Source organism: Acanthochromis polyacanthus, chromosome 10, assembly GCF_021347895.1.
Source record: "Acanthochromis polyacanthus isolate Apoly-LR-REF ecotype Palm Island chromosome 10, KAUST_Apoly_ChrSc, whole genome shotgun sequence".
Taxonomy (NCBI): domain Eukaryota; kingdom Metazoa; phylum Chordata; class Actinopteri; family Pomacentridae; genus Acanthochromis; species Acanthochromis polyacanthus.
In genome coordinates this window covers 14,633,277-14,658,127 of record NC_067122.1, presented here as the reverse complement: position 1 = coordinate 14,658,127, position 24,851 = coordinate 14,633,277, and the positions used below count along the sequence as shown (strand labels likewise).

Here is a 24,851-nt window from a genome sequence, read left to right as displayed (position 1 = left end):
CAGCCCAGAAACAAAAACAAAAAGCATACTTAGACTGCTGCTATTGAGAGGTTTTGAGCTTGAGCCTGCGGACAATAAATTCCTTTTTGATGTGAAACTGTTTGACATATTTAAAATCCACAACTGCTAAAATACTACTCATAACTCCCATATCTTTAAATCCTGTGCTGATATTAAAAGTTCTTCTCCGCCCTGTAAATCTAAATGCCTTTCACATCCTGCATTCTGTATGGATTCCTCACAAGGCCCCAAACAAGCGAGCCATGTTTGTCTGCCAAAGTGTTGGTTTGTGCCAGAATATTTTCAGATGGCCATAGAAGCAAACAGCTGCAGGACAGCCACTCCCCGAGCAGCCGAGGACACGCACCGTTACAGATTTCGTCTTTATTTTTTCAAGTATTTCACATGCATCCACAAAAGAATAACAATTTAACACTGGAAACTGTCTTATAAAGTCGGCTGGCTGCTATAATTGGCACACAAGAACGCTGGCTGTCAACAGTACTGGCCCACATTAGGCTCGTTTACCCCACAACCCATAAAAATCACAAAATCTTGATTTCAGGGTGGCGAACTCTCATCCGTCTCTCAGGCTTATGACACACAGAAATACACGATTTTATCAGCTTATTGTCTGCTACAGACTAATTAATAGCAAAATTACAAAATAAGGCAGTTGCAAGACAAGATGTGAAAATGAATTAAGTCAAATGAGAAAGTAACAACTACATATTGACATCTACGCTTTAATGGAAATTCCCTAATTGGATCCCAGGAGTGACAAATGATCTCCGGTGTTTTCCCGTCCCTTCTCCTTTTGGTCAAACGAAGCTGCGGGGATTTTTTTCCCCTTGTGATTTCCCTTTCGCATGTTTCCCTTCTGCTTGTTTGTCATCGGTGAGATCGAATAAAAGAATGAAGCAGCGAGTGTTTTCCCTCTCTAAAAAGATAACGACTAACACAAACATACACAATAATAAAACGTGGACTCGGTTTGCACCAGGAGCTGCCCATCAGTAACCTGCAGACAAACACAAAACACACAAACTGTTACAAAAAGAACTCATCTGAACGTGTGCGCTCATTCAAGGCTGCGGGTTACTGAAGGAGGGGAGCTGACAGTCTGTACGAATGTGTGAAAAACATGATTTAGTTTCAGCCTCACCTGTGCAGGGTGACTGCTAGACCATCTCATACTGGTTGTTGGTTATGTATCGAGACAAGCAGCAGGCCAGGAATATCCCAATGAGCTGAGAGGAAATGAGTTTCACAAGATAAGAAGTTGTCAAAGCATGGATGCAGAAATAAATTACTCTTTGTCCTTCTTGTACAAATAGAAAACAACAGATTTACTGTCTGATTGTGTAGTTTTTTTTGACAATTTCCAGTTACACTCTCAGGCAGAGTGGGACCAGAGAGAATATATTAGAGCTCAGACAGGCTACAAATAACTGTAGCTATAAAATAAACTGTCACAACTAACATTTAATGTTGTCGTGTCAAAATCTAGGCTGTGAAAATCTCTTGTTCACCGCTGCATTTATAATTTAAGGATTCAAGGATATTTATTGTCATTGCATTTCTGCAACGAAACTTTGTTGGCACTTCCAAAAAAACCCAAAAACAACACAGTATAACAAACAACAAACAGCTGTATAAAACATGCATTAAATATATATATATATACACACAAGTAAATATAAACAAGTATTTAAAAAAGTGCAATGAGGTGCAACGTCTGCTTTAAAGTGATTCAAGTTCAATGCTCGGTATGTAATGGTTATTGCATAATAGACAGATAGATAGATGGAGCATGATTCCACTTTATTTCAGCCTGGAGTGTTTCCCATTAATGTGTCCACTGTGGCTCTCTCGGTCACACTAACTCTCCAGCTTTGTTGCAGAGGAACAAGGAGTTGCAAAATCGTGACATTTCTGGACGACCAGCACAAGCTCCCTTCATGATTTTTACATGAATCATTTTAAACATTCGTTTTCAGTCTCACTGAAACACAAAACATGGAAATTAGCCGCAGAGAAAGACCATTATGCTAAACTACATAATGGCTCTCCGTGCAGGATACTCGCTGCCGACCCGATCGCCTGCATATTCATCCTCACGCTGCCGTGTTTGTAAATGAGGCTGACTCTCTGGAAACTCAACAGCGAAATGCAACGACAGTTTAGCCTGTGGATGCTGCTCAGATTGGAAAACAAACATTCACGATGATTCATACGTGTAGAATAAAGGAAATATGGCTGCTTGTTTACCCAAATCTGACCCATGGAGCCATTTTAATGGAATTATCCTTTAATTTCAGACTCTATAATGAGGTTTAAATTCATGTTTCAGACAATTATTGGTTAACAATGTTGGGGCTGTGTGTTGTGTAGAAATTTCAGATCTAAAATCCACACATTCAAAGTTTAAATAAAGAGGGTTTTTTTGGCCACATTACACATTTCTGCCCATTGAGAAGAAAATAGCATACATGACTGCCAGTATGGATGTAAACAAGTTACGTTTCACTTTTATCAAAGACTTTAAGTGTATCTACACCTTACACATTCTGTTAGAAGCCTCAGTGTCCGCATTCCTGAAGAAAACCTGCCAGGAGTGATGGAGCAACACGTGTACGAGGCGTGACAATGTGGGTACATGGAGGGTCGGCCACACCAACCATCGAATGGACAGCGACACGGAGCTGACAGTCAGAGTGAACCGGGGCTGAGCAGCTACTGTCAGACTGTCTGTACCACTGCCAGGAAGACATGAAGCCTGACAGAGCTTTGACAGTCACTAGAAGCACATTTATGCTCCTTTGAGGCTGTTTCGTTGTCGGTACCAGTGCTGTACCGGAGCTCCTGGCTCTCTGGTGTGTGTTTGTGTCAGTATCTACCTGTAGCCACAGTATTTATTGTGTGCTATTTAGCTCAAAGTATCTTATCAAGCTCTGAATATAGCAGCTATAGGTGGGCACATGTTGTATTTACTGCTAGAGGAGTAAATGATGAATGCTTTCATATCACTGTCAAGCAGATTTGTAGTGAACTTTTAAAATGTTGCAAAAAATTGTTTTTTTTAAAAAAAAAAAAAAAGGAAATTAAGTTTGTTTGCGTGCCAGCAAAGCTGACGATTTTAGGCATCATTACACACATCTGTAATAAACAACAAAGAGGAAGGAAACATCATGAACCAAGAATAAAAGCGGTAGTTTTTAAAGAAGAAGAAGAAACAAAACTTTGGCCATCTACGAGCAAAAAATGGAGAGAGGTCTTCAGGAATAGTGTGTAGTCAGGAAAGACAATTCCAGACTAACTTCTTCATGATTTGCACCAGTGTGACAAACTTTTTCATTTGGTCACACTTCCCACCTTGTCACAGGCAAAACACATCACATGCGGAACGTTTTCTTATCGACAAACACTAAAATGTACCGATGTCCCCTAAATGCCCCACACTGCAGGCTGCGGTTAGCCTAGCCGCGCTAGACCCAGCTCTTACACACGTGGACAAAATTGTTGGTACCCCTCAGTTAAAGAAGGAAAAACCCACAATTCTCACTGAAATCACTTGAAACTCACAAAAGTAACAATAAATAAAAATTTATTGAAAATTAAATAATCAAAATCAGCCATCACTTTTGAATTGTTGATTAACATAATTATTTAAAAAAACAAACTAATGAAATAGGGCTGGACAAAAATGATGGTACCCATAACTTAATATTTTGTTGCACAACCTTTTGAGGCAATCACTGCAATTAAACGATTTCTGTATTTGTCAATGAGCGTTCTGCAGCTGTCAACAGGTATTTTGGCCCACTCCTCATGAGCAAACAGCTCCAGTTGTCTCAGGTTTGATGGGTGTCTTCTCCAAATGGCATGTTTCAGCTCCTTCCACATATGTTCAATGGGATTCAGATCTGGGCTCATAGAAGGCCACTTTAGAATAGTCCAACGCTTTTCTCTCAGCCATTCTTGGGTGTTTTTGGCTGTGTGTTTTGGATCGTTGTCCTGTTGGAAGACCCATGACCTGCGACTGAGACCAAGCTTTCTGACACTAGGCAGCACATTTCTCTCCAGAATGCCTTGATAGTCTTCAGATTTCATCTTACCTTGCACACTTTCAAGACACCCTGTGCCAGATGCAGCAAAGCAGCCCCAAAACATTACTGAGCCTCCTCCATGTTTCACCGTAGGGACAGTGTTCTTTTCTTCGTATGCTTGGTTTTTGAGTCTATGAACATAGAGTTGATGTGCCTTACCAAAAAGCTCCAGTTTGGTCTCATCTGTCCAAAGGACATTCTCCCAGAAGCTTTGTGGCTTGTCAACATGCATTTTTGCAAATTCCAGTCTCGCTTTTTTATGAGTTTTTTTCAGCAGTGGTGTCCTCCTTGGTCGTCTCCCATGAAGTCCACTTTGGCTCAAACAACCACGAATGGTGCGATCTGACACTGATGTACCTTGGCCTTGGAGTTCACCTTTAATTTCTTTGGAGGTTGCTCTGGGCTCTTTGGATACAATTCCAACGATCCGTCTCTTCAATTTGTCATCAATTTTCCTCTTGCGGCCACGTCCAGGGAGGTTGGCTACTGTCCCGTGGGTCTTGAACTTCTGAATAATATGAGCCACTGTTGTCACAGGAACTTCAAGCTGTTTAGAGATGGTCTTATAGCCTTTACCTTTAAGATGTTTGTCTATAATTTTTTTCGGATGTCCTGGGACAATTCTCTCCTTCGCTTTCTGTTGTCCATGTTCAGTGTGGTACACACCTTTTCACCAAACAGCAGGGTGACTACTTGTCTCCCTTTAAATAGGCAGACTGACTGATTATGAGTTTGGAAACACCTGTGATGTCAATTAAATGACACACCTGAGTTAATCATGTCACTCTGGTCAAATAGTTTTCAATCTTTTATAGAGGTACCGTCATTTTTGTCCAGGCCTGTTTCATTAGTTTGTTTTTTTAAATAATTATGTTAATCAACAATTCAAAAGTAATGGCTGTTTTTGATTATTTAATTTTCAATAAATTTTTATTTATTGTTACTTTTGTGAGTTTCAAGTGATTTCAGTGAGAATTGTGGGTTTTTCCTTCTTTAACTGAGGGGTACCAACAATTTTGTCCACGTGTGTAAGATACAAGGGTCTAGGACCGCTCGACAGGGAGGGAGGCGGGCTAAAAGGTTTTCTTTCAAATCACTCTGCAGCAATTGGGTAGGTATACAACCAATCAGCACAACGAATAGGCTGACGTAGTTCCTAGAGCTCCGGATTGTGGCTAAGTCCCATTAGCTTCCCAACCAGCGGAGCCAACTGGTATATTAAGGATTTGCCATATCCCGTCGGCATAAGTCCAAATACGTCTTTCTTCTCAATGAAAAACTTCAGTGCCGTCCTTTGTTTATCTTTCAAGTTGAATTTTAGCTTCAAATCTTTAAGGGCTGTGGCCAAAGCTGAGTCGAAAGATAACTGTTTATTGTGCGCCGGTTGTTTCTGTCAGAATCGTCACTTTTTTGTGCAGCGCATGTAAGTGCATGTCACAAGAAGACTGCCTTTTTTAAATGTAAATACCACAGTACACTGAAGTTATAAACGTACTACTTTCCACCGCTGTGGTTCACACATTAGCTGCCTGTGCCGGTTAGAGCGACACCAATAAGCTTGAAATTTTAAAGAAACAAGATTCTCAAAAAAAAAGAAAGGTCACAAAACTATTTTGGTCACAGTCTGGAACCCTGAAAGGTGTCATCAGTCTTTCATGTCAGCTGTTATTGGGCATTTTTTTCATGCTGTCAGCAGACAAAAACAGTCAAAGGAGCTAAAACAGCTGATCAGACGTGACCTAAACGTTCATCTCCCATGAATGTATTAACTCCTTTATGAGGAAAAAAAAAAAAAGCACCTCAAGCTAGCATAAAAACTGTTCATGTAAGAAAACTACATGCAACAAAATGGCATTTTCTCATGACTTGTGTGGTTACTACAAAATACAGAATGTGCTTCTGAACTTGAAGAAATTCAATCAATGCATTTTTTGTATGATATATAAACTGCAATGCCAAATGAATTCTGCCACCTAAAGTCATTCACTACTTGAAGCAAAAGGACAAAATACGATAAGTTTTGAAATATCCTCCTTGAAGAACATCAATTTCAACGAAAGAGTTTTCTTCTTAATAACTAACATTTGCTCAAAGCATTTTCACATTCTATAGTGGAAAAAAATAACTACAAATGTTTTGTTTAAAAAGGTCAACTTTGCCAGGACAATTCATCTAGGTATGTGTGTGTGTGTGAATTGTAAGCAGGTTTATATCAAGAATAACAAAATAAAACAAAAATATATATAATATAGCGGTGTCTGGCTCATCCTTTCCCCAAAAAACAACCTGGGGAGGAAAAGGCCACGAAAATGTGTCGGAGAAACACGGCTAATGTTGTACTAATGTGGCTCTGCGTGGGTGAAGCTTGAATACCTAGTCTACTAAAGTGACCTACAAGCTAATTTTGAGCATAATATGTGATGTACCTGGAAGAATGCGATCCCGAAAGAGATCCCAGCGATGATTCCAAGGTTTCCCTCCATCACGGAGGTCACCAGTGTGAAGCAGCCCTACATGGCAGAAAGACAGACTTGAAGCGGGACATTTCAAGTTTTCTACAAACCCTGCAGGACGGTTTGCCCGATCTGAACTCACCCTCGTGTACACTTCATTCGCAGCTTTGTTGAGGTCTTTCAGGGTCTCAGGTGAGCAGTTGGCGCTGGTCTTACAGCAGCTGGCAGGGATGCCGTTATCTTTAAAGTAAGCCGTCTCGTTCCAGTCGCTGTAACTTTTCACTCCGCAGCACTGCAGCTAGGTGAAAGAAGTTACAACAAAACACACACAAAGTTGGAGCTGCTTTCTTTGTGCAAGAAGAAAAGGTTTGTTTTTCAGAATGAGGGGGAAAAAAACTGCTGGATGATGGGGTTTTTTTTGCCACCATGCAATGAGTGAGGTCAGTACAGATGTTTTGGATTCCTTTCTTTGGAAAACAGCTGCAGGGACAAAAGCCTACAACACGCCTGAAAGAGAGTGGAGCTGCACAGTGTGGCGTTTAACAGAGGCTAATGGACTTCAAAAGCGTGCAATTATTAAAATAAACATCAAAATTACAGATTGAGTCACAGATCATCAAACCGTGTCCTCTCATTGGAAAATTTAATCCAGTCTAAGCTTGAAATCATATTTCATCCAAATCGCTTTATTTTATGTCTCTAAATTTAATTTTAAAAAAATAAATAAAATTAATCAGTTACATCAGCCACATTCTGTAAAAAACTAAAAATTCTGCACTACTTGGTGCAACTGTGAAGCCATGAGGGACTTAACTGTGACAAACAACCACATGACAAAAATTCAGGGACTTTTTAGCTGAAATTTAGGCTGCATTTAGACACAGCAGAGAAGTACTGAATCAACTTAAAAAAAAATCAAAGCAGCGAAAACATCTGCAGTATGTAAAGTGTTTTCACGATTGGTAACACTTGTCGGCATTTGGGAAATTTTGGTAAAACAAATCATGAAAGAAATCCAACTCTAGTTTTTCCCTTTTTATGAAAAATGTTACGACTGCGTCACGCTGCAGAAAAGACATTTCTGAGTTCTCCCTTTTTCCAGCCATCGTTGTGGAGTTCAGGGCGTTAAAATGTTCTTATGCAAACAAGAGTCCTTGGGTTTACTTCAGTTAGACACAACTAAGTCAGATAGCACCATTAGTATAACAGAAATCTTCCCACTTACAGTCCTCTGGATGGCGTCCACTGCAGAGCTGCTGGTGTCGGTGCCATTGTACGACTTGACAGCGTTCTTATAGGCCGTTCCTAATTTGGCCTTGATCTGGTGAATTGAAACCAAAGTTGATTACATCTTTTCATAATCTAATGTACCTCAGTTTTTAAAAATATTCAACACTCTGAAGCTACGCCTCACCTCATGCCTGAAGATGAAGCCTGAGACTCCGGCCACGAGTTCAGCCAGGAACACCAAGGTCAAAAACATGGCATACTGAAGGAACAGAACACAGTTAGACAAGGTCACATCTGAGGGAGAATATTTCCAACTGCTCCTCCACCGACCAGTTTCAGCATCCATGTGCTTCCGCGGCACGTAGCGAAGCATCCAAACAGTCCGAAAATAATGATGGTGGCTCCGGTCCCAATGAGGACATATGGTGCATTGGTGCTCTCCTCGGAAGCCAGGGAGATGAAGGTCTCCAGGCTCACCTTCCCCCACACCCCGACCGCCAGCAGGATCACGCCTGTGAACTGAACACGACAACAGGGCGAGTCAGCGAGCAGCAGCGAGGAGCCGCAGAGGTAGACGAGGAGGCTTTTTAGGGCCGTGACTGTCACCACGCCCACAATTAAAGGCTCAGAATCATCACTGGTACGGTTAGGTTTCTGTCCTTGCATTCCGTCACTGAATCTAGAAAAAACATTTACAAAATCTGTCACGTTTGACGAGTCAAATCGAGGTTCATTTGTACTCTGTCTGATAAAAAGTAAGGACTGAAGATCTGGTCTGTAAAAAAAGCAGATATTTTAAGAGCAAATGAACAAAAGAAATTTATTCAGCAGCAATTTTAACAATACCATTTAGAAAGCAAACATGATTCATAAAAACTATTTTCTACTTTTCTCTGTCTAATTTCATATTAAATTCAAATATTGGTTGGAATTTTTAAAAAGCCCCACATTTGGATCTGGAAACTTTTCACATTTTTCTTTGTTTTATTCAACCATAAAAATGCATTCTGAAAACCAACAACAGACTAATCAGTAACAAAAATGAAGCTGAAAGCACTGGCTGATTCAGAAAATTACCCACCGTCCATTCTGTTTAGTGAATAAATCTTTTTTTTCCCCAAGCAGAAATGCCAAGCATTTGCTGGTTTTAGCTTCTAAAGTGTGAGAACATTCTGCTTTGCTTCGTCACAACTGACATTAAAACGGAATATTTTGTGGGTTTTGAACACATTTCTGACTATTCTGAGAATCTGGAGTCCAATTATCGAATAAATTAGGAAAGTATTTGTCTGATTAATTCAAACCCAACTGTTGACACCAGCTGACATCTTTCCTCCGTGCAGGCAGCACTATTTTTGAGTTTTAGTGCATATCTGCTCGGTCAGACCAAAGATCTACATCGAATCTGCCAAATATCACAGACACTTTTACTTAAGGTCCACAATGGGCTGAATCCAGGAATAACACAATTTCCCTTATTGATTTCCTTTATTGCATCTCGACCATTCTTGGGGGAGCAAATGCAGATGAGTTAGAGGAGAGATGGTATCTGAGAACCAGACGAGACAAACAGGATATAACCTCCTTACATTTGTGTCAGTCACAAGATGCACGATTAACATGCTGCCGATTATTTATTTACCTGTCAGTGTTTCGGTAAAAACACACCAGGGATACAAGTCTAGCTGCAGCCTGTGCTTCAGTTATCTCAGCACCTTTTTCCTTTAACTCTCTCCACACAAGTCATTAGCCTGCAGGGAAGCATCAGCTCAACCAGCCAGCAGCAATAAATTGCCAGATAAAAGCACAGACCTGAACTTCACGTTTGCAGCAGCCTGAGATGGCTGTTTGCTCGGTACAAAGATTAACAGGAAGAGCAACGATAACGGCCCATTTTCTTCTGAGGACAATGTTTATTCTCTGGAAATAAGCATACGCTAAGTGGAAATGAGGTTGCAACCAGTCATTATTTTTTCCCTCAGTTATTCTAATGACTGTTTTCTCTATTAATCGTTTTGTGAGGAAATACAGAAATCAAGTGTTTCCTACAGCACAAGGCCATGATTTAAATCATTTGTTTTATTAGAACAACAGACAAGGCTCCAAAAAATATTCAGTTTAGTGTTATAAATAGCAGTAAAAAATGAAACGACTGATGAGTTGATTGCACTGACAGAGATTAGCTGATTAATCTTTAACTACTTTTATGAGTGAAAGTAATAAACAATCACCTGTTTTTCTTTCTAAAAATCTGAGGATTTGTGGCTTCCTCTTTTGTGTTAATAAACCAGGATGTTTAAGAGGTTTGGACGCTTAGTTGAACAGAACAGGACATTTGAATTTTACATGCTGTATTTTGTAAACTTGCTTGACTTGTGTAGTTGCTGTAATGTCCTAATTTCACGTTTAAAACTAAATTTGAATCCACTTTCTCAAAAAGAGGATTTTCTTAGATGCTACCGAACTGATGCCAAAAGCACAAATTTAATCCATTTTAAACATTCTATTGTTTGTTTTCTGTCAAGGTTTTCTCGCTGCAGCTTCTGAAAGGGTTGGAACTTTATGATTTCTTTAATCTATTATCAGTAATCTGAATAAATATAAATATAAATAAAAATGTCAGTGTGTTGTCATAGAAAAAAGAAAACATTCACATTAATGTAGGTGTAATCACAGAATTTAGACTTTAAATTAACCATTTAATCATCAGAATAGTTGACGGTTAATTAATCAATAAGTTGTCGATCAATTGGCCTTTAAAATGTGACAAGATCGTGAAATGTGAATCCGTATTTTTTTTTTAAAAAGTCCAAGACGAAGTCCTCAAATCTTTCGTTTTGTCTCAACTCAAATATTTTCAGTTTATTGTCCAAAAGGAGGAAAAAACACAGAAGACGATTCATGTTTTAAAATGAATGGAATCAGAGAATTCAGACTTTTTCTTTCAAAAAATACATAAACTGACTGATCAATTATCCAAATAGTTGGTGATTAATTTTAGTTAACAACCAGTGGATTATTTGCTGCAAGTCTATGGATAAATCAAAACAGCCTGCATGGATTATTTGTCGCCATTAATCAATTAATCAACCGTCTGTTACAGCTTCTAAATGTTACATTACTGAAACCCATCAACTGATCATCAAAATAGTTGGCGATTCATTTAAAAACCTGATTTTAAACATAACATCCAAAGTTGCCTGAACATATTACTTTTTGTTGCTGATCGATTGATCAGCTGCTCGATGCACCTTTAACTATTACAATACCCGATTATCAAAACAGTTGGTGATCAATGTAACACAAGACAACTAATGGATGAATTATTGGAGCTCTGGTGACAACTTGATTACAACAATAACCACCATAAACGTAAAGATATTCAGTTCACTGTCATAGAGGAGTAAAGAAACCAGGAGCTGGAATCTGAGATTTTAGACTTTTTCTTTAAAAAATTAATTGACCAATTAATTGATTGAAGCAGCTCTAGAGACAAATAACTTCAAAATAAAACTAACTATAATAGCTACATGCACGGGTCATTTTTGTTGATCAATCGCTCATTGCATCTTTAAGTATTCAATACCCAAACCAATTAATCGATTATCAAAATAGTTATAGTTGTTGCACCTCTGGGGATAAATAATTTGACTATAAAAACAGCCATCATCTTGTCTTGTCCGCAGCTAAAAGACATTCAGTTTATTGGCATACAGAAAACTGAAAATTTTCACATTTTAGAAGTTGGAATCTGAGATTTCAGATTTTTTTTTCTAAAAAAAATGACTCTAATGAATACATTTATAATCAAAAATAGTTGGTAATAAATTTAGTAATGGACAACAAATGGAAGAACTGTTGCAGCTCTGGTGACGAATAACCTGATTACAACAATAACCCATTATCTTGTTTTGTCCACAATGTTACGTTTACTGTCACAGATGACTAAAGAAATCTGAAAACAGCCCCATTTTAGATTCAATTCAATTCAATTCAATACTTTATTTCAGACACAATAACTGGTCCATTAAAAAAAGACACACATAACAATTAAATAACTTTTCTATGCAGGCTCAAATGCCAATGAGTCCATAAAATAGAAAAGTACCGCACTGAATTTAGTCCAGGGTTGGTCAGTACAGCAATGATGCTGTTGGAAGAGTTCAACAGTCTACACCTGCATCTGAACATTAGGTTGCGCAAAACAGCAGGGCATGTGGGCACACCTACATTTACGAACATTTGACTCGCACTGCTCCAGCATGGAACCCTAAGCTGAACCCTTAGAAGCTACAATCTGAGATTTTAGACTTTTTCTTTTTAAAAAAATGACTCAAACCGATTCATCGATTATGAAAAATGATTGGTGACTAATTTAATAAAAGACAACTAATGAAGTAATTAGTGCAGCTTTGGTGATAAATAACTTGATAACCACCATCTTGGTTTGTCCACAATAGAAGATAATCAGCTTACTGTCAGAAAACAGTAAATAAACCAGAAAATAGTCACATTTTAAAAGCTGGAATCTGAAATTCGAAGGTTTTAATTTAAAAAATGACTCTAATCAATACATTAATTAGCAAAATAGCTAGTGATTAATTCAATTACGGGCAACAAATGGAAGAACTGCTGTAGCTCTAGTGACGAATAACCTGATTACAACAACAGCCATTATCTTGTTTGGTCCACAGTGTTCAGTTTACTGTCATAAAGGAGCAAAGAAACCAGAAAAGTGTCGAAGATTTTAGACTTTTTGTTTAAAAAAATACTCTAACCAATAAACTGAAATCAAAATAGCTAGTGATTAATTCAACAACAGACAAAAAATGGAAGAACTATTGCAGCTCGGATGATAAATAACTTGATAACCACCATCTTGCTTTGTCCCCAACTCAAAGATTTACAGTTTACTGTCATAGAGGAGACAAGAAACCAGAAAAGTCACATTTTAGAAGTTGGAATCTGAGATTTTACACTTTTAATTTATTATCAAAATACCTGTGATTAATTTAATGGCAGACAACCAATGAACTGATCGATTGAGATAAATAACTTTGTACAATACGTGTAAAAAAAAACAACCACAGCTGAATGCACGGGTTATACTGTTGCTGCCGTTAATCGATTAATCGATGCAGCTGGACGTATAGCTAAGCTGCACAATAAAGCTAGAATGAGATTTAGCCTTTCCTGTATTAACTTACAGGTTAAACTGTGTATAAACAAGCGCCATTAGCTTGTGAAATGTTTCCTCGGTACAGCTAACAGCAGACAAACTCAACAACAACGTCTCCAACGGTCGCTGCCTTTTCAACAAGTGGTTGTCGGTGTTAAAACTACATTAAAACCAGCTGCAGCCTCACTTGTGGACGTTTTATTCAAAATTTTCTTTTTTTAAAACTCCTGCCGTGATTTAACAAAGCGACGTGTTTGGCCTCGTTGGCAGCGGCGCCGCTTTGAGCCCATTGTTGCTGCTTTATGAGCCTGTTGTCCCCCATTACCGTCCGGAGGCTCACCCAGAAAATGAGGCTGTAGGAGATGAGGAAAGTCTTCAGGCAGGTGATCACTGGCTTCGTCTGAAGCCGTCGAGACGGCGGCGACATGCTGGAGTCTCACCGCGGAGCCGAAAACACGGAGAAAAGTTCACTTCGCGGCGTCCCGGAGCGCAGAGAGGAGAGAAAAATCTAGGGATAACCCGAGCGGAGAGGGGAAGTGTCGTCAGCAGCCCAAATTCACTTTCCTGGAGGATCAACAGCCTCCACAGCGTCAAGTCCGCAGCTGCAGCGTCACTGCGCCGCACGAACCGCAGAGGAGCTGCCACAATAAACACACTGACTGAAAACAGGTTTACCACAGTTTAGTCACCTCAACATGGATCCAAACAAGACTCAAAACACAGGAACAACAACTGACAGGAATAGTTAGAAATACGGTAAAAAATAATTATGAATAAAACTTTTTCTTCTGATTATTATTATTAGTAGTAGTACCAGTAGTAGTAGTATTTCACAAGTATTTACTCGAAGCTAAAACTCCTAAAAGTGACCGAAAAGTAGTCACCAATTTCAGACAGGAAATGTTGTGTAAAAGTTAGAAAAATGGTATAAAAACAATAAAAAACAAAATAATAAAAATGAGTTCAACCTTTTCATTGTTATTAATATTGTTTAAAAAAAGGGCCAATCGCTATAAAGTTAACACTTTTGATTGTTTTAAATTATTGCAAATTGAATTTGGAATGGAATCAACAACATAATGTTGACTTTAAACTCGGGCTCATAATAATCATCTCTTACTTTGTAAACAATATTTTATTATGTTTTACACTGTTTGTATCATTAAGTATATTATTCCTAACATGAAATTTATCCCTTTCCTCAGCGGTCACCTATATTTTAAGAACTACAGAACAGCCAACAGGTCATCTGCATGTCCAAATCTGTGCTTTTATTTTGGCAGCAGCAGTGCTGTTTTGTGTCTCATTCAGTCTGTCTTTATGCTCTGCTGATGTGACAGTGGTGAGTTTGGTCTGAGTTACATCAGATGCATAAAATTAAACTATCACAACATGGTGTTCATTTAAAGAGAAACATAAACACCGTTTTATTTGCAACATTGGTTTCTACTTAATGGCTTACAGCATTAGGGCGTCTTCAAACCAAAATAATCCAATAACTCTTTCAAAACAAGAGTTTATTGTATTAAATGCTGTTAGTAGGAGCTAGAAACATTACAAACAAATATTGAACTGCATTTACAGCACTTTGTGGACTTGTTTTTGAAAAGCAGCCAGCTAAAAAAAGAGAAAAATCTGATAGAGTAGGACCTTATTACAATCTAGTAAAATCATCAGGTTAGAACCTAAATAAACTAAAGCATCAGAAGAAATGACATGCTGCAGAGGAGGTAAATTCATTGTGGTTTTTCATTTGGAGACTGTGATAACTTTCACTCTCCAGGATTTATTTTAATGGGCGGAGTTTATAAGATCATGTTTAATGCAGGAATGGGAGGAAACACAAACAGCAGAAGTCCGTTGGTGCCACCAAGTGGTTTTTTGTGTTTCCATGAACTACCAGGATCCTCACTTCACAAAAGCTGCGGAGACTCTGGTGGGACAGCAGAGCTTGTTGTCTTCAGTGAGGATTATTAACTCCAGGTTTTTGAAAGGTGTTTGAATACACTGGAATTAATCTTATCTTAGACTGTAGTACTTTGGTGTTGGACTCTGGAACCGTCCAGCACAGAAAACTTTTTTTCCTCCCTCTTTCTTTCTGTCCAGGAGTCTAATCTTTGAGTTCCTGACATGCTGTTGTGCTGCTCTGCTGCTGTGTTCATCTTATTCCTCACAGGTGAGTTCATGAGAGAAAAGTATCACTCTACACCTTTATTTTCTACTAACACAAGAAAGTAAAAGTACTTGATTGCAAGCAGAAACATGAAAGTTTTCAACACAGAAAAATGGCTTTTTGTAATGTTATATGGCAACACATTACTGGATTTTGTGATGAGGCATGGTGTTTGAGCAGCATTTTAATACTGATGGTTGTTTAAAGACAAGACAGAGCCTGAAACTAATAATATATTTGCATTCTACTGATCGATCTGCCGATTTAGTTGTACATGTAAAAAGACAGAACATAGAGAGAAATAACATCACATTTCCTCAAAGTTCAAAGTGGCATCTTCTAACCATCAAATTGTTCAGTTTACTCCAAGAAAGCAGCAAATTCTCTATTCTTAGAAGGTGTAGCCATGAAATGTATGGCAAATGACAAACAACTTGAATAGATACAGATTGATTTTCTTTCAATTAGTCAATAGTTTCAGCTCTAATTTGATATTTTAATCTATAACAATGTGTAATATTCCATAAGCTCCTGAAGTTAAATCTTAAGTTGTGAAATAACTACAGCTGTCAGAAAAAGCACAATATTTTCCTCCCATACATGTAGTTGAGTGGAAGTCAAGATAGAAAACGACTATTATTTGTAATCAAGTACAGTATCTGAGTAAGTGTTCTTAGTTACATTCTCTGCTGTTTGTTTGTCCGTCTTAATGAAGATGACTTGTAAAGATGTGTGCCGTGTTTTGCTGCTGGATCAAGTACAAATGACTCAAACGTTCATCTTCTGTGCCTGCAGCTGGGAAATACCTTCATCTCAGCAGTAATAACACTTGTATTAGATGCAGATGTGCTGAATTTTTGAGGTGACTGGATGAATGCAAATGGATCCCGCTCCTCCACAGCATCTCCCGGCATGCAACTGGACACAATCCAGTGGGGAAGAATTTAAAGTGAGCCGAGCTGCCTCTCCGCTCGCTGACCAGGCAGTTTAATTACAGCTCGGCTCCAATCACGGCCAGTTAATTACTGAGGAGGCCCCCTCTGGGCCCAGTGTGCTGAAGCCTTCGTTTAATCCTGCTAGATAATAACGTGACCCGAGATCCGCCCAGCGCACACATGAACTGAGGCGATGAGGTGGAGTGATTGAAGGGACAGTGGTCGTTATCTGAGCTTTGTCATTAGACATAAATGAAACCTCAAACAGGCTTCTAGTGGTGTGACTCAACCCTGCTGCATGGACTCACTCTGCCTGCAGTGTGCATGTCTCTGCGGTAAAGTCTGCACAGTGAGCGGTGTGTGATGCACAGTGTGTGTCAGTGTTAAAGTATTCTGCACCCTCAGTTATCAAGTGTCAAAGCATTTAGATCCTGAACTTGTTAAAAAAAATGCAACAATGCAACTTTTTAATACTTTGTCAAGCTCAAAATGCCAAATATTTGTTAGTTCTGTGTGTCAAATTTGATTTTTTTCTTACATTCAAACACAAAAATGTTAGTTAATCAAGTGATTAACTGAAGAGTCACAGGACAAATTTGCAGAGAAACACTGGTTTTATAGGGAAAATATGACTAGATCAGCTGTCAGATAAATGTAGTGGAGTAGAAGTAGAACACAACCTGTAAATATTCAAGTACAATACAAGGATCTCACAGCTGCACTTAAGTATAGCATGTATTTTTCAGCACTGCAGTCGTTTCACCAGTCTGTCATTAAAAATACATAATTTTAATTGCCACATGCATGATGGTACATGTCACCTGAAGTCATGTCTGTCTCTGCTGGAGCCCCGCAGGGCCTCAAGCTTTACTTGTTTATTCGCTGTCTGACTAATTCCCTGTGAGTTGGAAATATTAGTCTGCGGAAGCGCCGCTGAGTGGAACATTGAGCTCATTATGAGAAAAGTGCTGACGACCGGTTTAATCCAAACATCCCTGGAACAATATGGAGCGGCATCCAGAGTAGAGGAGCTGAATGTGATGCATCGTTATTAATAGGAAGCATGTTAAAGTGACTTTTATTTTCACTGAGGCAAAGTGTGCCAGAAAACCGAGAAAACTGAAGCAAAGGAGCTGAGCGGAGATGAGGGGGTGGAGGCTGACAGGCTGGAAAGTTTGGCACTCAGTTCTAAACACCGAGTCATTTTTGGGATTTCAGAAGGGATAATGTGCCCGAACAGCAACTGCAGAGAAAGGAGGATAACAGTGAAATTGATTTATTGTGCAGAAAATAGACTACATGAGCCATGCTGCTTATAACGTGGCGAGTGATGAGTAAGAGGCACGAACTCCAAATGAGTAATGAAAACATGCTGCTTGTCCTCATGTGTGGCCTTCATTGTGTTGTAAAAGTTTAAGAACATAATGAAGAGCAGAACAGAAACCCTATAATACAAACTCTACTATGTGTTCTCTGCATTCATCGTTTCAAGAAAGCAACATGTTATGGTTGATGCTGTTTTCTGATCCTGCTTGTAGGTTTAGAACTCTTAAGGGTTGCCAGTAGAGTCCCCGATTGCAAATCCAGGTGTTTTATAGATTGGAATGTTATTGGACTTCTGTTAAAGGAAGCCTGAGAGGAAGTTGTGGAACTGGGACGGAGCATGGAGAATCATCTCCTATCTGCTGCCTCTGTTTGACCTACATACTGTGTGCTTTAATCACAATACTTTACCACCCAGTAAACCAATGTTGTGGTGCTATGACACATGTAAAAGGTTTGTTTGCGGTTTCCACATGTCTGGTTGTTGTTGTTTTTTTCTCCAGCTGGCTCGGGGACAACAGTATATGACAGCTACAATGACTTTGTAGAGGAAGATGACACTCCTCAGCTGGACTACAAAAGTGCGTATGGAAAACACACACTTATGTGGGGGTGGGTCACATGACCAAATATACCTTCGATTGTCCAGTTTCAGATTTAGCATTTTTAGTCATACTCAAGCAGCTTTGCAAGAATTTTTGCAATAATGCTTCCATTTCTTTTCATGCCAGGATGACGAATGAGAGATGTGTGTTTGTGCATCTGTATCATATTGTTTGAACATGCACTACCAGCCAAAAGCTTGGACACCCCTTCTCATTCAATGGTTTTTATTTATTTTCTACATCTTAGATTAATACAAAAGACATCGGAACTATAAAAGAATACATGAGGAATTATGGTAAAACGAAAAGTGTTAATCTTAAGTATTTATCTACAATGTAGAAAATAATACAAATTTTAAAAAAAACATTGAATGAAAAGGTGTGTCCAAACCTTTGACTGGTAGTTTACATTTCTTGTTGTCTGTGTACATTCTCAGTCATCTAGTTCATGACAATCCTAAGTGCTTCAGTAGAAGACACCTGGACTTGTCTTTCTGGTTTAAAAATGTTCCACCTCTCATCCAAGAGACTTCCTCAGTTCAATTAGGAGTCCCTGGAATTTATTTGCCGTACAATGCAGAAAGGAGGCCTCACACCTACATATACAGGAGAAACAAAACAGTCAATCCACAAACATATGGCAACACAGGAGACTTTGAGCACAGCAAAGCCAACATTCTGGACACAGAAGACAGATGGTTTAAGAGGAGTGAATCAGGACATCACTTATCAGGTACATACAACGCTGTCTTGAAATCCCCCATCAGAAAGTTTCACCACCTTGACTCATGTCTCTTCTGGTAATTTCACAATGATTCCCACCTTGAGGCACGTGAGTCTTACGGTCGTTAACGAGCCATTAGCCATGTGCTTTGGGGATGAGAATAAATTCCTGGGAATCTCAACCAGGCAGCTGAGATTCCCAGGAGAGGAATCTCAACAGAGGAAGGCTCTTGGGTGAGAAGTGAAACATCTTCAAGAACAAACAGAGAGTTGTTTAAATACCATTTTGAAGTTGAAAAACCATTAAGTAGCATCTGTGGTTTGTGAGTGTGACATTATGTTTAACCTAAAACCATTAACTCTACTAACAAAGTCAATGTAACAGCATAATTACTAGGAGTCGCTGAGCCAGTGCTGGTCATTAATAATCAGCGAGACCAGTAACTAATATTTTAAACAGATGCATCTGCAGTACAATGAAAATCTTGGGGTCAAAATGTATGCTTGATCGACCTTGACCTAACCTATTTTCCACTAATAATGCTTTACACAGATTTCTTTCCTCTTTAAAAAAAAATAGACCCTTACTGGTGCCACTCTCCGGGTCTGACCAATGGCGAGGTGACCTGCCACTCCCCTCGAGGTGGGGCCTACAGGAGCACCTTGGGCACCCGCTGTGAGATGAGCTGCGATCGAGGGTACCGGCTGATCGGAAGAAGCTCGATTCAATGCCTCGCCAATCGTCGCTGGTCTGGGACTGCTTACTGCCGCAGTATGTGGAGATTAAGTACCTATGCGAGGATATGTTAGGTGATAATCTATGATCAACAAGTTTCCAAAGCCTAATATGACTTATTGTAAACTTTCATTGTTGCTCATAAACTATAAAAAAAATACTGCATATTTGCACTAAATCACATGTTCTCTCTTTAACATAAAGACTGGAATAGTTTATTTTACTCACTGTGTTTATTTGCTGCTGAAAATAGTCCCCAACAACTGCCCTGTTTTTATAATAAAAAGAAATTGATGATCAGCTTGTATGTGAACAAATGAGTTTGTAAAGTAATGATACAGACTAAAGCAGCTAGATTTGTTAGTGCAAACAAAAATAGCACCATCCTCATTCTTAATAACTACCTCTATAGGTTACATATGAGGAGCATTGCCTGTTTGAATGTGCTAAACTGATTATTCCCCTGGCTGTAGTTACTCTTAAAGACAAACTGCGTATAAAATCTATGACTGTTACGACCTTCTGTTTCTTCAGAGGTGCGTTGCCACGTGCTGCCCCTCATTCCTCACGGCAGATACACCTGCACGCAGGGCTTTGTGGTGGACTCCAGGTGTGACTTTACCTGTGCTCCCGGCTATCGCATCGAGGGGGAACACTCACGCACCTGCCTGCATGGCGGTTCATGGAGCGGAGTGCAGCCAGAGTGTTCGGGTGAGTAAAGCTCACCAAATGTCCAAACTCAAAACTTTCTTTCTGCAGCTTTAACTTACTGCAATAGCATGGGGTTAAATTCAGTCCATCTGCACTGGTGTCTATTTTTCCATCATTCTTTCACAAGACCGCCTCCCCATGTGTCCACTCACTCAGTCTCACAATAACAAGCATATTTCCTGCTCCTCTGCTCTTTGGACTGAATCCAAACTATGCTCCTTTGTCTTCCAGAATTCAGCGCTTTATATTTGCAGCACTGAAACTATCCTTAAAAAGATGTTACCCTCTGTGCCAGTTTCCTTCCTCTAATGTTGCCAGCATTGTTTTTGAGTTTCCATCTGTTTATTTCAGATACCGATCCGCCAAAGATCAAGTGTCCTCCGTCCAGACTCAAGGTCGCCGAGCCTGGAAAGCTCACTGCCATGGTCACCTGGGACCCACCAGCTGCCACCGATACTGCTGACAAATCACTGGAGTATGGCACTCTTTTCCTCTGCCGCCCTTCTCCAGTTCACTTCTAAATGAAATTAAACATTTGGCCTTTACTTGTCTCTCTGCAGAGTGATATTAGTGGGCCAGCAGCCAGGCACCGACTTTAAAGAGGGAGCAAACATTATCCGATATAAAGTGTACGATCAAGCCAGGAACAGAGCTGCCTGCAAGTTTATTGTACGTGTCGAGGGTAAGCTGCCAATCCTTGAGTTATGAAATGAGTTTAAATCCAACACATTAACCTGAAGCTTAGATTAGGATGCACAAGATGTTCTTACTTCCCACTGTGTTCTCTGTCCAGTGAGAAGATGCCCAGAATTACCTCCACCTCTGCATGGTTACCTCACCTGCTCCTCTGACGGGAATAACTACGGTGCAACATGTGAATACCACTGTGACGGAGGACATGAACTAAAGGGGGTGTCCAGTCGAGTCTGTCAGTTCAGCCGCAACTGGGGTGGAAACCCTGCTGAATGTGTTTGTGAGTAATAAGTCTGAACATACCTCAGAGCACCGTGTAACAGCAGTAAAAATACAAGAATCAATCCAAGAGAGGAGGAGAAGACTGCTGCTCAGTGAAGGGAAGTGTCTTTTCTAGGTTCAACCAATCAGAATTTGGGTTGTCCACAATGAACCAATTTGCATCAAATGGCTGGCACATTCCTGCTGTGGAAAATGGCCTTAAGGGAAAATGAGCTGACTTCTCACTTGATTTGTTGCCTCAGTAAACATTCTCCTAATTAGGAGTTTTAGCATTAGTTTCAAGCCTATTTCAGTAGAGCATGAGGTTTATTTTTATAAATTATGGCCCCATTTATTAAGTGAAACAGACATTAAAGAAAGAAATACTTAAAGGCATGTCTACCTTGTGATTGACAGGTCACTTCCATATGCATGGTGCCTTCAAGTTCTCAGTCAGATTTAATCACTTCTGGCTCTAAAATGTTTAACTCAAGGCTTCAAAACAGAAGTGCACAAAACATCATGGTGGTTACATCTACTTCTGTCACACAGTCAATAGCTGAAATTCAGAATCCCATGTTTACAAGTTTACTGAAGTAATAGAGAACTATTATGTGTAGAATGTCCTTAAATTAGTGTGGCTGATTATGATGTACGTTATCGGATACTTACTGCTGAAGCTGGATGAGGTGGAACCACTACTCTACATGCTGAGGTAGTTCAGTCATGTGATTCCCAAGCCAGAGATCAACCCCCTCAAAGAATCACACAATAAAGCTGAGGAGCCGTGAAATGACTAATAGGACAAGAATGAAGAACCCTCTTGTCTGTTGTGTTTTCTTTTCCTGTGAAGAATTGGATAATTTTACCTCTTTGGGACTCGACAAGTCATTGAAATGAGACATTGTGAGAAGTACAGAGGGATAATCTCTATTTTGTGGCATCTAAAATGTGTGATAAGGAGCCCCAGTTATACCGTTCATTATAAGCGGTCACAAAAAGCTGGATACCACTGGAATAGATCTATAACAGTTCATTGTCATGCATAAACTTGCATTTTTGAAGTAAATAGTAGCTACAATAAACGCTTGCACATACTGGTGGATTAATCATTACAGAAACATAAAAACATATTTTGGTAATCAGCAATACTGATAATTTAGAGCAGCGATGGCAAACACCTTACACCTGGTGGCGGTCTAATAAATTTGTTAAGCCCTGTACATTTGGGGAATATAAATGCAGAATGTAACTGTTTGCAGCAATGGAGATTAAATCGGATGTAAAGACAGTCTCTGCTCTCCTGGATCAGTTCTATGAAAAGAGGAGGCTGCTGATCATGTCTGCACCAAACATCTCTGACCCAGACTACCAGATGCAGAATGTCATGATACAAGTAAGACACACTTTTCATGATCTCCCCAAACTGTTTCTACAGAAGTTTAAAAACACAACAGCCCCAAAACAGTTTTTCTTGCTTCTACCAGAAATCAGACTGTGGATTAGACCTACGACACGTAACCGTCATCGAGCTTCTGGGCTCCCCGCCTCGTGAGACGGGCCGCATTAGAGAACGTCTGCTTCAGTCTGAAGTCATCGAAGGTTTGAGGCAAGTCAGATTCTTCATCACGTAGTTATTCAGCCGTTTTATGGTTCATTCTTGGAAAGAAAATGCTCACTGCCTTGAAAAATTCCATCCTAAGGTGGCTTTATATAACTCCCATTCTCATTAACAGTAAAGAGTTGTTTCTCATCACTCTTTAAATGTCAGGAGTCTGCCAATAAATTTAAAAAAAAACAAAACTTGTCTCCATTAGTTTGACTTTAAAAGAAAAACAAAATTCTTTCCATAGATAAACACTGATAAAAATAGCAACAGAATAATTACAAAGAGGCATCAATGGGATTCCAACAGGATTGATATCTGCCACAAAAATCTGTGAGATTCCTTTCAAGTCCAGCATTGTGCACCAACACCAGACACAAACATATAGAGAGAAATTCATCTAACAAGAGGCACAGATAAAGTCTTTTTTCCAGTGACTGTGCAATTTGAGGAAGGGGCACTGCTCAGATTTTCCAGACTGGAAAATCTCCCCCTTCAGACGCTGCACTGACACACAAATCCCAGCTAAACGAGTGCTGCATACTGAGGCACATTGTGTGAGAGCAGCACAAAGCACTCTGGGAAATCGGAAAGTAGAAGCAGAAGAGGAACGAGTGCTTATTGTCTGAAGGATATCAACATACAAAAGAATTATCTGTGGAAAGTAAGAAATAATCTGAGTAAAGTTGCATTCAATGCAATATTCTAATATTTATGGATGAAGTTTGTATTCTCAAGGGGATCACTCACTTGTAATAATAAACGCACAGAATTATTACCCGACTCTGCAGCTTTCCTTAGATTTACAGATTTAAGTCTTTTACTCTTCTAGGTCCTTGTTTTGGTTTGTGAGCAGCATTATCTTTTTGTCCAACTACCTGTCCAACACCAAAAACAGTTAGTGAACTTAGTGAAGCATTCCCAGCTGTTAAAAGATAAAAATAGAGTAAATATTGGACTTGTGTTTGTTAGGTGTACCAAATGTGAGTCCAAATAAATGCTTATGCCAAAAAATTTGCCATAAAACTTTATAAGTTGATGTAATCTTTACAATGTGCCATCAAGTGGCCAGAAAATATTCACACATGCTACTTTCAACAAAATTTTTTTTTAATTTGCCACTCTGAGAAAACGCTGAAACAGTGACAGGTCATCACATTGTAAGTTAACATGGCAGACTTTCTAGCAAAGAGGTGTTGATTTTTAGCAACCTTAGTCTTCATTTGTTCTTGTGTGTCCATGTGCTGAATGCAAGTCCAATGTTTACTCTATTTTTGCTCTTTACCAACTCTTAAAGGAAACCTAAGCTGCTAAATGTTCCTCTCCAGACAGTTCTTTACTTTGTCTCTGTTTGGTAGCAGGCACAGTGGTATCCTTCTGAGCTACTACTTTCAACACTGCACTGTCAGATTATCCTTTCTTACAAAAATAATCATTACAGCCCTTTTAATAATGTCCACGTATGATAGGAGACTGTTGCTTTAAGAATCTAACTACTTGTATTGTGTTGTTCCATAGGCAAGTTTTCAGAATCTCCAGATACTACTTCAGCATGGTGCTGCTGGATGAGCTCGGACTGGACCGAGAGCGATTCATTACCCCGGTAGCTTCAGAGGAGCTGTTCTCCTACATAGACAGCTTCCTGCTGGATGAAGAGGAACGAGAGAGGCTGGAGCTCCGCAGAGATTTCTGTGACTAATTCAATAAACCTCTCTGGTTGCCACAGCAATGAACTCCTCAGTATTACTAACACAAGATAAGGAAGGACAAACAACCAGAAACCAGGTCCAGACTAACATCTGAGTGGAAAAGAAGAAGAGACGGCAGTTCCTCCTGTTCAAATGTGATCACTATACGACACTGAAGCACCAGCACTGTTTGCTCTCTGTCAGATCATCAGCTGAGGGGCCTGGAGGACAGAAACTGGAGCTTATTATATTGGGGAACAACACAGAGCACCAAATATATGCGCACAGATTGAAACATGAATACAGAACACTTGGTTGGATGCAAGATGTGGATTTGTAATTTCTTTAAAACTCCCGTTTGTTAATCTGAGATTTAACGAGAGCTAAAACTACCCAGCTAATAAACTACTCACTATCAAGCACTCG

The 24,851-nt window shown here is 39.5% G+C and overlaps 2 protein-coding genes across 3 annotated transcripts; one reads left to right on the top strand and one right to left on the bottom strand.

Moving 5' to 3' along the window:
- Positions 1-369: 369 nt before the first annotated feature.
- Positions 370-13,552, bottom strand: tspan7 (tetraspanin 7). The gene is made up of 8 exons (XM_051954865.1): positions 13,312-13,552; positions 8,123-8,311; positions 7,977-8,051; positions 7,788-7,883; positions 6,705-6,860; positions 6,536-6,619; positions 1,166-1,250; positions 370-1,021 (listed from the first exon to the last, which is right to left on the bottom strand). Exons 1-7 carry the CDS (start codon positions 13,396-13,398, stop codon positions 1,182-1,184), a joined length of 756 nt encoding a protein of 251 aa, XP_051810825.1. The 5' UTR covers positions 13,399-13,552; the 3' UTR covers positions 370-1,021; positions 1,166-1,181.
- Positions 13,553-14,857: 1,305 nt separating this feature from the next.
- Positions 14,858-24,845, top strand: srpx2 (sushi-repeat containing protein X-linked 2). 2 transcript variants are annotated; one of them, XM_051954864.1, is made up of 11 exons: positions 14,858-14,965; positions 15,078-15,147; positions 17,906-17,983; positions 19,311-19,502; positions 20,001-20,177; positions 20,529-20,652; positions 20,738-20,859; positions 20,971-21,150; positions 22,394-22,527; positions 22,619-22,740; positions 24,256-24,845. In XM_051954864.1, the coding sequence occupies exons 2-11, from the start codon at positions 15,102-15,104 to the stop codon at positions 24,434-24,436; spliced, it is 1,356 nt and encodes a 451-aa protein (XP_051810824.1). In that variant the 5' UTR covers positions 14,858-14,965; positions 15,078-15,101; the 3' UTR covers positions 24,437-24,845. The 2 variants fall into 2 exon arrangements, with proteins under 2 accessions (XP_051810824.1, XP_022070351.2); XM_022214659.2 differs by having other exon boundaries at positions 14,867-15,147.
- Positions 24,846-24,851: the final 6 nt, after the last annotated feature.

Bases quoted from the DNA above. Each gene is read 5' to 3' on its own strand.
- tspan7 (XM_051954865.1), bottom strand. From the start codon at position 13,398: ATGTCGCCGCCGTCTCGACGGCTTCAGACGAAGCCAGTGATCACCTGC. The intron at 7,884-7,976 runs GTGAGGCGTAGC...TCAATTCACCAG, and splicing joins GCTTCATCTTCAGGCATGAG to ATCAAGGCCAAATTAGGAAC. The intron at 6,620-6,704 runs GTGAGTTCAGAT...TCTGCCATGTAG, and splicing joins CGAATGAAGTGTACACGAGG to GGCTGCTTCACACTGGTGAC.
- srpx2 (XM_051954864.1), top strand. From the start codon at position 15,102: ATGCTGTTGTGCTGCTCTGCTGCTGTGTTCATCTTATTCCTCACAG. The intron at 19,503-20,000 runs GTATGTGGAGAT...CTGTTTCTTCAG, and splicing joins TGGGACTGCTTACTGCCGCA to AGGTGCGTTGCCACGTGCTG. The intron at 20,178-20,528 runs GTGAGTAAAGCT...TGTTTATTTCAG, and splicing joins AGTGCAGCCAGAGTGTTCGG to ATACCGATCCGCCAAAGATC.